Raw genomic sequence first — 13,370 nt, 5'->3', positions numbered from 1 at the left:
TGAAGTCAGATGCCTAACCGACTGAGCCACCCAGGCGCCCCAATAAATATTAATTATTTTAAATGTAAGTTGTGTTATTATAAACCCCCCTTTTAGAAGGGGTTTGCAATCATTTTGCATTGTAAAACTTCTTTCTTTGTAGCGAAGGATACAATTGGAAACTTTGTCTGACAGACTTGTGCAATATTTGCAAATGCAGATCAGGTGATTTAATGAAGAACTAAATCTGAAGTCATGGTTTCCTGTTTCTTCATCCTCCCTGAGTTTAAACTGCCTATATCATCTTAGTAGCTGTGAGAGGTTCTGAAAGAAAGCACTTGGCTCTCAGCTGTAATCTTTACTTGTAAGTGGTCAAAGTACTCTCTTTGAAAGTAGTTGAGATTGAGAAATCTTTTGAGTTATATAAATAGCTAAAGAAAACAATGTGCAAACGTTCATAATTTGTGAGCAGATAACCCATTTCATATTAGCAAAGGCTAGTTCACCATTCCAATTAAAATAACAAATTTATATCTCACTTCATAATAAACAAACTTATGTAGAGTTCACATGATGCTATATCTAAACTAGCAACCTGCAAACTTAGCCCTCTATTCCTGCAAACCTGTCCTTTTTCTCTTTAGAATTTATTACCATATAACAACTGTGCACACGTTTTACCTGTGTACATCTGTTTAGTCCTTCTCTGGCCCCTATCCAAATAAGGGCAAGGATTTTGATCTGTTTGGTTTACTGTTGTCTTCATAGTGCCTTGCAGATTCTTTGGCAAATAGTAAGTACTTAATAACTGTCGAGTATTCATTTAACAAATCATTATGACCATTTCAACTGGACCAACCAGAATATTTGGACCAATCAGGTGACAAAATTCTTAAACAGGTAGAAATTTATTAAGAACTTACCACGTGGCAGGTACTAAAACTTTGAGATTGAATCTGTTGTCTGCCTTTCCAGATGAGGACAGAAATGAAGTAACTGCCAAGGTCACTGAGCTCACAGGTGGAGCCAGGTTTGGATGTAGGCATACATGGGAGTCCATGTTCTAACTACTGTACTAGTTCCAGAAGAGAGAAAAGGTGTGGGCTTTGGCTCTAGAGACCTGTGGTGGGGAAAGAGAAATAAAGTGCACTGGAACCTAATACCGTGTCTACCACCTCATAAACTCTCCATTTCCTGCTGTACCAAGAGCCTCTCTTTACCACTGCGATAATTTTTGAAGCAAGGAAATCTTAAAGATTCCCATTCTTCTCTTTCCTAGGTGAACTTTGATGTACTCTTGGGAGGACATTTAAAAACAATTTTTTAATGTTTTATTCTATTTTTCAGAGAGAGAGAGAGAGAGAGAGAGAGAGAGAGAGAGAGACAGAATCCTGAAGCAGGCTCCAGGCTCTGAGCTGTCAGCACAGAGCCCGACACGGGGCTCGAACCCACAAACTGCGAGATCATGACTGGAGCCAAAGTTGGACGCTTAAACGATTGAGCCACCCAGGCGCCCCAAGGAGGACATTTTTAAGTCTGAAGTTGGTATCCAAAACTATTTGGTTTTGTGCTCGGACTACTTAGTCATAAATGGTCAGTAATATAAGTGATTTAATTAGTAGTAGGGTTTCTTTTTTTCCTCCCCCTTTATTATTTTCTCAGTATCTGGAATAAGGCCACTGTTGGAGTTTTTCTCATGTCACTTAATAATTACAACTATGATCAGAGGCTTCTTAAAATGTGTGACTGCATTCGAAGAAGCAAGTCCTGGGGCTTGGCTCTCATGGGTCAAAGTCTCCGCCTCCCTCCCTTACCTCCATCTCCTGTCAGTTCCCTGCCTTGGCAATCTGCGATCTTCGATCTGATCTGCGTGGGTGCTTTCCTGACCTCTGCCCACCATCTGTCCTTGGGCAGTTGTTTTCTTTTCTCAGTCCTGTATTTCCTGCCTGGGGTAAGGGTTTGAAATGGCAGCAATTCTAGCCCAAGAGGATGGTGGCAGTGGGGGGTGTGGGGGACCATGTGCAGGGTCATTGGTGATGCTGTGTGATAAGGGATCCCTGGGCCTCAGCACCTCAGGGGATGGAGAAACTTCATTGAGAACAAAGGTTGCAGCACTCTTGAGGGTGGGGGAACTGTGAAAACCCTCCATAGACTCTGGCTTCTCTACCTCTGGAGGCTGGGAGCAGAGGAAAATTTTAGGAGCCTGACTTTGCATTTGGAAACCTCTTTATTACCAAAGCATTTCACCCCAGGGTTGGATTTGGGTAAAATGTTTAAACTGTCATCCAATATCCGGTCTGAACCACTGAAAATATCTTCCATGAAGACCTAATGTCTTTTAGCCTATGATCAGATTAAAAGGCTCAAAAATGCAAGTAGTTGAGGGAATTAAATAAAAAGCAATACTTTTCTTGCGAACAAGGGTTAAGAAGGCACTGGGTGCCTGGAAGGAGTGGTGGGGGGATGTCCTTCGTCTATAGACAGCAGGGTCAGGACAAACCTTAGGGGTGTCAGCACTCTGAACACAAAAGTGAGCCGTGGAGGCTAGTGGAGGTGATGGAGGATGTCCAGCCAGCAGCTAGTGTGTGGCAGGAACCAGGGGTCAAGGAGCACATTATTTGTGAAGATACTAACCTGCAGATGTCTATCCGAAGTTTATGGAACCCCCGACTCTGAGCAGAAGCTCAATAAATGGCAAGTGAATCACAAGTTTAAAGGGAGAAATCCAGCCAAAATTGATTCTGTGCAGCCCTCATCTATGGAATGAGGAGGGTGCCTTAAATTCTAGCCGATGATAGGATTGAGAGCCCAACCTGGGGACACAAGTGAGTCAGCTGTTTGGAAGTTCACCTGAGAGGGGGTGGGGGCCATGGACACAGGGAGTCAGGGGAGCAGATGAGGGAGGGTGCTGTGAAATGTGTCTGAAGACTGCAATGGATGTATGACATGCTTATTGTAGTGTGTGGCTCATAGACAATACGGGAAATGGAGAAAATATCAAGAAACAGAAGGTTTTCTTAAAACACACACACACACACACACACACACACACACCACCACCACCACCACCCAGAGAAACATGTTTTGGTATATCTCTACCCATTTTTTTCTTTTTGTTTTTCATAATTGAGACAGTCTTAGAATACATAATAGAGATTTATGTCCTTCTTTCTACCTAACATTATGGCACGGGTTTCCTTCAACCATTAGAAACTCTTTATTACTCTGACTTTTCAGATTTTCTTTTCTCTAGTTTCTTTTCTTAATTTGTAGTAAAAATACAGTGTATGATAGCTATAACATACAAAATACATGCTAATCAACTATTTATGTTCTCAGTGAGGCTTCTGGTCGGCAGGAGGCTATTAGGAACTACGTTTTGGGGGAGGTAAAAGTTACGTGCAGATTTTTTGACTGTGGAGGGCTCCCGGTGCCCCTAACTCTCATGCTGTCCCGGGGTTAACTGGACCTGCAGAATTCTGGGCTGGTTTTTAATGACTGTTCAATAACTCATACAAAGAAGGGGTGACCACTTAAAAAAACAGCCTTTTTGAATTTATGGCTTCTGAAAAAGCTCCAGAGTGGCAGCAGCAGGGTATAGGCTCTGAACCACAAGAGTAGCAATAACAGCAATGGTAATGAAATCCCCTGAGCACCTAGAGGTGAATAGAAGTTTGAAAAGAGACAACAAAACAAAACAAAACAAACAACCCCCCCCCCCCAAACAACAAAAACAACCCAGACCCCAAATTAAGCCTTTGCATTGTGATTTTATCTTTCATTATAGGAAGCAAAAGGCGGGCACTGATTGATCCCATTTCCAGTTTCAAGCCTCAGGGGAGGAACGCAGAGAACAAGAATGTCCAATAGCTCACTTTTGCATTTCAACCACCGAGGTCCCAGGCTAAAATGAAATTTTAATTTCATAATAATGTAGTAAAATGAAATTGCAGACTAGAAACTGAACTGTGTCTTTTTTAAAAAGTTTCCATTCCTCTAGGCTGGGACCTTGGTTCTTGAAACTCAAAAGCTAATTGTTTAATATTTTCCTTCTTTCATTCTGTAGCATCATCCCTTCCCTGAGGCATAAAGATGAGATGCACTGGGTGCAAGGAACTTACAAGACAGACCCTGACGTCCTTCTCCCCACCCCACGCCCCCCACCATGCCACCAAATATCCCCCCAGAGAAACAGTTATTGCCCTGGTGATAACCAGTATATACCTTTGGGCCATTTTCATGTTTCAGCTTATGTGCCATGGTAGACAATGACCAGGTTCTAGCGGGCCTGATAAGGAGTAAGGGATGATGGCAGAGGTGGGTCATGAATAAGACTTCAAGGGCAAATTCTTAAGACCTTGAATATTGGTGTGGCTCCTCTTCAGTCTGGTAGTCTAATAGGTCATTGTTTGGAACTCCTTTTGATGACTGTAAAATTTCATTTCTCTGGAGTTATATGATACTTATGGAGTACAATTGAGTTTCAGAACGTACACTCTATATTTTCAATGAATATAATTTTAGAACTCAGGTATATTTGATCATATCAAATCAATGCTGTTGCTAATGAATTGTAAAACTCATTCTAATAAAGAAATAGCAGAGAAGTTTGTACTTAATGAAATTCCTCACAGTTAATATATTATCCTAACTAAAGTTTGGATTGTATTGTGTGAGGACTGGTATTATTTAACTAAACTGTGGTAACTAAAATTTCTGCCTTTCAGGGGTGTCTTGCTGGCTTAGTGGATAGAGTATGTGACTCTTGATCTCGGGGTCATGAGTTTGAACCCATGTTGGGAGTAGAGATTACTTTAAAAAATAATAAAATGTCTGCCTTTTAGAACGATGCAAATGATGACTGCCCATTTGGTGGCCGACTGTATTTTCCAAAGGTAGTGCAACAATCTCTTCCATTCTACATGTTCTTCTCAAATCTCGCTATTTTCACATCAAGAGGTGGGACCTATTTCCTCCTCGATTCTGGGCAGTTTTATGACTCTCTGGCAACCAATAAAATGCAGCAAAGGTAACTATGACTTCTAAAGCTGAATCATAAAAGACAACGCAGCTTAGCAGTGGAGCACTTGCACAAAATCTCTGAGTCACCATGTAAGCTCTCCAATTGCTTGGAGACCATCATGCTGGGAAGAAGTCCAAACAAGCCCATGCAGAGAAATCACCTGGAGAAGATATATGAATTGATCGAGATCCAGTATTATATTATTAGACTGTTAGATTGTTTCCAATCTCTTGATGTAAGTAATTCCATAACAAATATCTTTGAACACAGCCCATTTTTCATGAGTGTAACTAAATGCCAGTTAAATTCCAAAAAACAGAATAAGCACAAGAACTTGAAATTGAAGGCTATTTTGTGCCCGCTTGGGCAGCACATATACTAAAACTGGCACGATACAGAGAAGATTAGCACGGCCCCTGCATAAGGATGACACACAAATTCATGAAACGTTCCGCATTTTTTATTTGTTTGCAGTCTTTTTTTAACAAATCATACTTTTTAAGTTTGAGTGAAACCAACAAAAAGGATACAAGTTATATCTATAAAATTTTGAGATTAAATTTAGTGTTAAAATGCAAATAATGAGTGAAAAGTGTCCTCAGAGACTGTGTCATTTGTATTATATTGTATTGATCTTATATATGTACAGTGTACCTAGAGGTAGCAAAATCAGAATTCTTATATTTCGTAATACATACGTACCTAGTTAGTATCCAAAAAAAAAAAAAAAAAAAAGAAGGTTATTTCTTTTTCACCTTCCCCCAATAAAGCTACATCAAGGAAGTACTTCGCGGTCCATTCTGTTAAGGAAGTAAATGTTATAAATATTATTTGTGCTAATGTGGCACAAGACATAGGTACCACAGTGAAGAAGATGACTTTCATTAGAATGAGGAAATCCCTTACACAAGGAAGTTTATTCTCTGACTTAAATGTGTGTTTTGTGGAAAGATGGCCATTTTCCTCTGACCAAGAAATCAGAGGGTTGTATATTCTTTAATCTGCATTCTTTAAAATGGAGAGAATGGGGGCCTCTGGGTGGCTCAGTCGGTTAAGCGTCTGACTTCGGCTCAGGTCATGGTCTCGCAGTTCGTGAGTTCAAGCCCCGCGTCAGGCTCTGGGCTGATGGCTCAGAGCCTGGAGCCTGTTTCAGATTCTGTGTCTCCCTCTCTCTCTGCCCCTCCCCTGTTCATGCTCTCTCTCTCTCTGTCTCAAAAATAAATAAATGTTAAAAAAAATAAAAATAAAATGGAGAGAATGAACAAAGACCAGGTGGCAAAGATCAGGTAGAAGTTTTTTCAAGACAACAAGCTTTAGGGGTCAATTCTGGAGTCAGTACCGTTTGTCTTTACGTTATAGAGCAGTTTTGTCAACATTTGCTCAAAGATGTTTAGCTTTAAAAAAAAAACCCGGGGTGCCTGGGTGGCTCAGTCGGTTGGGCGTCCGACTTCGGTTCAGGTCATGATCTCGCGGTCTGTGAGTTCAAGCCCTGCATCGGGCTCTGTGCTGACAGATCAGAGCCTGAAGCCAGCTTCGGATTCTGTGTCTTCCTCTCTCTGTGACCCTCCCCCATTCATGCTCTGTCTCTCTCTGTCTCAAAAATAAATAAACTTAAAAAAAAATTAAATAAATAAAAAAAACCCCAGGCATGTATTGCTCACAATGAGAACCTGGGGCCAATAAGAAAAGCTTGTTATGTTAGTATAATTTATTTAAGAAGACATGGTATAGAGCTATATGCCAACTAACTTGGATGTAAATTAAAAAAAAAAAAAAGACACCCATCATATTGGATTAGGGCCCAAAGCAATTACCTCATTTTTTTTTATTATTAAAGTTTTTTTCAAGGTTTTTTTCAAAGTTTTGTTTTTTTAATTAAAAAGAAAAAGAAGAAGATGAAGATGAAGACAAAGGCGAAGAAGAAGAAGAAGAGGAAGAAGAAGGAGAGGAAGAAGAAGAAGAAGGAGAAGAAGAGGAAGAAGAAGAAGACATGGAAGTTTGGGGTACCTGGGTGGCTCAGTAGGTTGAGCGTCTGTCTTCGGCTCAGGTCATGACCTCACTGCTCAAGAGTTCGAGCCCCACGTCAGGCTCTGTGCTGAAAGCTCACAGCCTAGAGTCTGCTTCAGATTCTGTCTCCGTCTCTCTGACCTTCCCCTGCTAGCGCTCTGTCTCTCTCTCTGTCTCAAATATAAAATAAAACATAAAATAAATTTAGGAAAAAAGACATGGATACTTAAGTCATAAGAAAAAACAGCAAACACAAAACTATCTGTCCTTAACGAGTTAACCCCCAGCAATCTAAAAAGTAGCTCTCCAGAATGACTCACTTCTGTACCTTGTGGATTTGAAATTCTTAACTTTATCTTGATGTCCGACTCATTGAAATTGTACGGTATTTCCTTTTCAAGAGAGCTACACTTGTACATATCTTAGAGAGTGGCTAGTCTTAGCTCTCTGTCTCAATAGCCTTGATAAGGCAGTATTTTAGTTAATATGTAGTGAAGTTCTCAAAGTGCGCTAACAAACTTCCTTGTCTTTACTCACCCTCCGAGTATTTGTCTATTAATTTCAGCTTTATTTGCTTTTTAATTTCAAAATATGTATTTCAAAGGGTTCTGTCCCCCCCCCCCCCCGTAGCATCGTTCGATTCTATTTTTCTGATAATTCTTCATTATAATAGTGTCACCGTTTGCTAAAGCGTAGACGGTCCAAACCCAGTTTCCTGTGTAGCTGAACCAACCTCAGAGAAGTGAAGGGGTGGATGATCTCGAGTGTTCCGGTTTCAGGCTGCGCACGTGTCACACGCTTGCTGAAATGCAGTTTGCGTTTTCTACGTGGTTTCCTTCCCCCTGCGAAGCGCACTTCTAAGCTCTAACCTTTAGACAGCAGGTGATCTTCTTTATGAGAGTAAAAGGAAACGAAATTATGAAATAGCTGCTCTGTGAATGTTACAGGCTGTCTACGATTCAAAGGTCTAAAGCAAAAGACGTAAATATTATTTTATAAGGCAAAGATATTCTAACATGTCAAAAAAAAAAACCACCCCAAACTCCACCAGCCACCCTTTCAACTGAAACTTAAAGAACCGATGTAGTGAAATGGAGAAAATGAGAACAGTCGCCTGAAAGTCGCCATTGGTGAAGTGATGAAGAACATTTCCTGGCTTGGTCCGAAACTTGTCAGTTTTGTGAGTCTTGGCTGCATATGGATTTCTGTGGTACAGTGTACAGTTTTAAACAGCTGCCTAAAGTCATGTGTGACTAACCTGGTAAGTTTTGCTGGTCTAATATTTGTCTTTGCAGGAACTGGAACATGGAAAATTCAGCTTGTTGCAAATGAGTGAGGTATTTTTTCTTTATGAGAGATATTCTCCTAAGAAGTGGTAGCGAGGCCAGAAAGATTCTTTTTCCAAATAAATTAGGGATGTTTTTAATTACAGAAGGTAGGGGAGCTCTTTTAGTTCTTTAAGTTATCTGTTCATAGATTTGTGTGTGTGTCAGGAGGCATAGGACTTGGGTTACAGAGGCTTCAATGCAATAAATTTTGCATGCTTTAAAAGTATCAGTTTAAACTCATTTATTACTAAACCGTTTGTTTGTCTTGAAGTCAGAAATAGGTTTGGCCACAGGGCAATGCCTACTAGCTGCAGACGGCAGGCAGTACTGTTTATATTGTGGATGGATGGAGGTATCGGCAGGTGGATGCCCAAGGAAGCAGATACAGATGCCATATAGAACAACATTTCATTTGAAAAGCAAGAATCGTTTTTAAATTGCTTTACTTCTGTCTGTGCATTTGTAATTTTTTTCAGTTATGAGTGTTTTGGTTAGAAAATTTATGTTTTCCTTCTCATTTCCGGGTGTCGCCCTTCCTATATACATTGTTTCATATCTTTCAGTTATTGTGACTCATTTGTCCTTAAAACAGCTACTGAATCAACCATGAAAACTACATTCTAGCCACGGAAAGATGCACCCTTCTTATGTAAAGACAAAGGAAATAGCAAGATAGCTTAAAAGGTTATACTGCTTATAGTCCTACTTTTTAGAATAATAAAAGTACCAAATACAGTACTCATTGTCATGTTAAAGTATTGGAGGTAGAAATCCGTGGCAGATAAAAAACAGACTTATTCATGTTACACTCTTCTGGCTTCATTTAAAATATAGTTTAAAACACTACCTAAGCTTGCTATGGATAGTAGCACTTTTTAAAGAAGTTTGGTATTTTATACAATTCATTGTTGAAGACTTCATTGCCATTAATGTAGAATTGTATGCTTTAGGTTTTTACAGTTGTCATCCAAACTTAAAAATGGAAGAATAAGACTATTAAATGTTTTCTTTACTAAAAAATTTAAACATTTTCTCTGATTATAATAAGAACATATACTCATCGTAAAATATTTATAAGATAGAGAAGAAATAGAGAATAAAGAAAAGAGTATTCTTTCTTCTAACATGTATGTAATTTTACATACAGTTGGGCACTCACCTTTTCCATTTAACATTACATTGTAAGTTTTTCCTATATCCTGAAGTTTTTATGGAAACAAGATCTTGAATATATTTAGAATATTTCCATCCGATAAATGTACCACCATAATTTGTTAATTTCCCCACACTATCAAAACTGATGTTGGTTGCTTCCACGATTGTAGCCTCCCGTTTATTTGTTTTATTTTTTTTTCTTTTATTTTTCAGTTAGGTTTAGTTTTCTCTTGCCTTTGTGTGGGCTCCTTTGGTCTCAGGCAGTAGGAGTGGACAGTTTGTTCCCTGTTGCACTGCCTTCCGTTTACCACCTACAGACAAAGGCACAGCTGATGTGGTGGCGGCTGCAAGAGACACGGTCTGCCAATTTCACTGGTGACTGTAATAAATGTTCTCCATCTGGGCCTCCCACACAGGACCTGGAGTGACAAAAGCTAGGTGAATAAACAGTGAGCATAGCCATGGATCAGGGGAAAGGATATGGAAAATGCTGGAGTTTATTATACTGTGTGAATTTTTTTGTGCTCCATTCTTTTAGCCTGGACATTGGCTGTGAAGGTAAAATCTTTGATGTCACCGGGTGGTTCTTGATAGTGAGGCATCTTTGCCTTTTAAAAAGAAACATGAAGTCCGGTCCAAAGGAATGTTAGAATTGCTGTCCATTAATGCACAAATCATAGTTCTACGCATGAACAAGAGTATTTTACATCAGTTGGGGGATCTGTGTGTGTTAGTTGAGTGTGTTAACTGACTTGACATTTTTGAGTTATATGTGCCTGTGCTGCAGAGAACAAAAAATAATTAGTGGTCTTCAGAACCCTAGTGTTGTGGGATCCTTTATGAAAGAGAGACAAAAGAGACTCATGGTCAAATAACTTATGGAAATGCTTTTTGCCAGCTTTTTGTAGATTCACAGGCCACAACAATATATTAATGGATTTGTTTAATCATAGTTTTCTGATCTTCTTTGGCAACAAAACGTTTTTTGTTTTTTTTTTTTTTTTTTTGAGTAACAAGTCCCAACAACTGAAGAACTGCTGTTGAGAAATGCTGTTAGAAGCATCAATTCCTAAAAGACTGTTAGAACCAATAGAGTTCAGAAGGTTATCCTGCTTAAAAAAGCACAAACATCAGTACCTTTCTCGTATATTGATATATAACTTTATAACAAGATAATAGAACAATCCAAACATTCCATAAAATATCCAGAAATTAGCACCATTTGTATTGGTGTGCAAATGGGCAGACCAGTAAAACAGAAGACAGTCTAGAAATTAAACCAGGCACTTAAGGGTGTGGGGAATATGATAAAGATGGCAATTCAGACCAAAGTAGAGCTATTTATTTAGAACAAAAAACACCTTCCTTCAGTAGGTGAATGGATAAGTAAATTGTGGCACATCCAGACAAGGAAATATTATTCAGAGCTAAAAAGAAATGAGCTATCAAGCCATGAAAAGACATGGAGGAAACTTCAAGGTATATACTAAGTGAAAGAAGGCTAATCTGAAAAGACTACATACCGTATGATTCCAACTACATGACATTTTAGAAAAGGCAAAACTATGGAAGCAACAAAAAGACCTGTGGTTGTGAGGAATGGGTTTGTATGTGGTGGTGGTGGTGGTGGGGTGATGAATAGAGCACTGAGGATTGTTAGAATAGTGAAAATACTCTGTGTGATACAGCAATAGATATAACGTCACTATGTATTTGTCTGAACCCACAGAATATACGACTCCATGAGTGAGCTCTAAGGCATGCTACGGACTTGGAGTGATTATATTGTGTCCATGTAGATTTATCCTTAGTAAAAATTGTACTCTTCTGATGAGTGATATTGATAACAGGGGGAGACTATGCATGTGTGGGAGCAGAAGGTATTTGGGAAATCTCCATACCTTAATCTCAATTATGCTCTAAATCTAAAACTGCTCTAAGATAAAGTCTTTAAAAAAAGTTTAAACAAAATTTTAAAAACCTAACTACAATACTGATTCAAAATAGATTCAAAATAGAGTCCAGGAGGTATTAAAAAATAGTGTGCTTTAAAAAAGTAGTGTGATTTAAATATACACAAATAACAAAAAGAAAACAAAACTTTACCCCATAGAAATTTTAGCATAAATTATGGAAGAATATTTCTACAATCTTGAAGTGGGAATGCCTTAGGAAGCCTGATTCAAAAATATGCATTATGTTGGCAAAGATGAAAAACATTTATAGTTGGCAAAGTTGGGATAAACCAGCACTCTCATGTACAATTGCACATCAAGAAATGTATCTGAGATTATTACTTAACTAACCAAAGATACATCTGCAAAAAGCTGTTTACAGCATGTTTGCACATAACATTACCACTAGATTTCCAAGTTCCTGGTACTGTACTATTATAACTAATACATTATTATTTGAGTCCTCGCAGAGTTTTGTGAACTTAATGTTATCTCATTTATGTCTCTGATGAGAGTACTAAGTTTAGACAGCACAGGTGACTTTGAAAATATCACATCATGAGCAAGTGTCGCATATGGGACTAAAAGGCAGACTATTCTGCATTTACCAGGGTTGAAAGTATGGAAATGATATTAGTTCTGGCTGAGGTGGGCAGAGTAGACAAGGTTGTGCCCAGAAGTAGGTATGGGTTAAGAAGATTTGAGATCCAGGACTGGGATTGCGTGTTTTAAGCAGATCACTGGAATAGATGGAGCTAAGGTAAACTGGTAAGGATCCTAACTGTAAAGTAAGGAACATGAATTTGGTGAAGATTATAGAAGGTGTTGTGCTTTGGTTAAGAGCACAGGCTCTGGAGACAACTTTCAGATCTCTAAATTTTAACTCTTGGGCAATTTGCTAAACCTCCCTGTGTCTCAGTTGTACAATGGAGTTAAAAATAATGCTTACTTAGTAGGGCTGTTGAGATGTTGAATGAGATTTAGTATAAAACACCTTGTAGAGTGCCTGGAACATAGGAGCCACTCACTGCATGGTGGCTATAATGATGATGAAGAGTGGGGTGGAGAATACCATGAGATTAGAGAAGTGTGTTGACAAACTCTGTTTCATCAGAACCCTATAGACCTGACTCATGAGGCTACCTTGCCCAAGACCACTTGATGGGCTTTCCATTCAGCCTGTTAAATTTAGTCTTGACTCAGTACTGTTACAATATGGCTTTATGGTCACCAAGAAATATCTGTTAACTTATTGTTTAAAATGGAACTGAGAGGGGTGGAACTGGCTCAGTCAGTGGAGCGTGGGACTCTTGATCTTGGGGGTGTGAATTCAAGCCCCATGTTGGGTGTAGAGATTGCTTAAAAATAAAACCTTTAAAAATGAAAAAAAGATAAAATAAAATGGAATGGAGAATCTACCCAGCATCCACCCTGTTGTTTTTATGAGCTAACAGATTTTTGAAGGGATATGAAAATTCGACTGCAAAATGACTCTTACATTTGATTTTATATGATTGTGGTTCAATCATATAAAGGAGAATCAAAAGCTTCATTTTGAACAAAATTGTGGAAACAAAGTACTATTGTGCACCTGGTTGTAAAATTAATCTAAAAGATACAGTTCTTACTCTCTAAGTACTTATTATGTAAAAACAAAACATGTTAAGCATAAGTGGTTAAGGATTGGAGGTTAGAGGAATCTTCACTGACACATCAAATGAGAGTGGAAAAGGCAACATTAGTTCTTTGGCTCCTGTGTCTGATTACTTCTCAAGTAAATCCCCACAATGGTAGGCCACAGTATAAGACTTCCAAGAAATAGGACTTCTGGAACATTCCTGTGGAATAGACCATCTTGAATTTATGTGTTTATTCCTTCCATATGTATTTATTGAACACCTCTTATCATTCTGGACTGTTATA

The 13,370-nt window shown here is 38.8% G+C and overlaps 1 protein-coding gene and 1 non-coding gene across 7 annotated transcripts in view; both read left to right on the top strand.

The window, feature by feature from the left end:
* The first annotated feature begins 1,392 nt into the window (after positions 1 to 1,392).
* The window catches only part of ROS1 (ROS proto-oncogene 1, receptor tyrosine kinase), a 126,580-nt gene continuing 114,602 nt past the window's right edge, over positions 1,393 to 13,370 (top strand). For 2 of the 6 annotated variants that reach the window (XM_045057948.1, XM_045057946.1), the window contains exon 1: positions 7,669 to 8,270. In XM_045057948.1, coding sequence (XP_044913883.1) covers positions 8,148 to 8,270 — 123 coding nt within the window. In that variant the 5' untranslated portion in view covers positions 7,669 to 8,147. Of the gene's footprint in view, positions 1,521 to 7,666; positions 8,271 to 13,370 lie in introns of those variants that run through there. The other 4 variants (XM_045057950.1, XM_045057949.1, XM_045057951.1 and 1 more) reach the window with 3 other exon arrangements.
* On the top strand, positions 5,357 to 5,463 carry LOC111560746. Its single transcript, XR_002742720.1, has one exon. It is a non-coding gene; the product is annotated as a U6 spliceosomal RNA (small nuclear RNA).

Source organism: Felis catus, chromosome B2 (genome assembly GCF_018350175.1).
Source record: "Felis catus isolate Fca126 chromosome B2, F.catus_Fca126_mat1.0, whole genome shotgun sequence".
Taxonomy (NCBI): domain Eukaryota; kingdom Metazoa; phylum Chordata; class Mammalia; order Carnivora; family Felidae; genus Felis; species Felis catus.
This window is presented reverse-complemented; position numbering and strand designations above follow the sequence as displayed.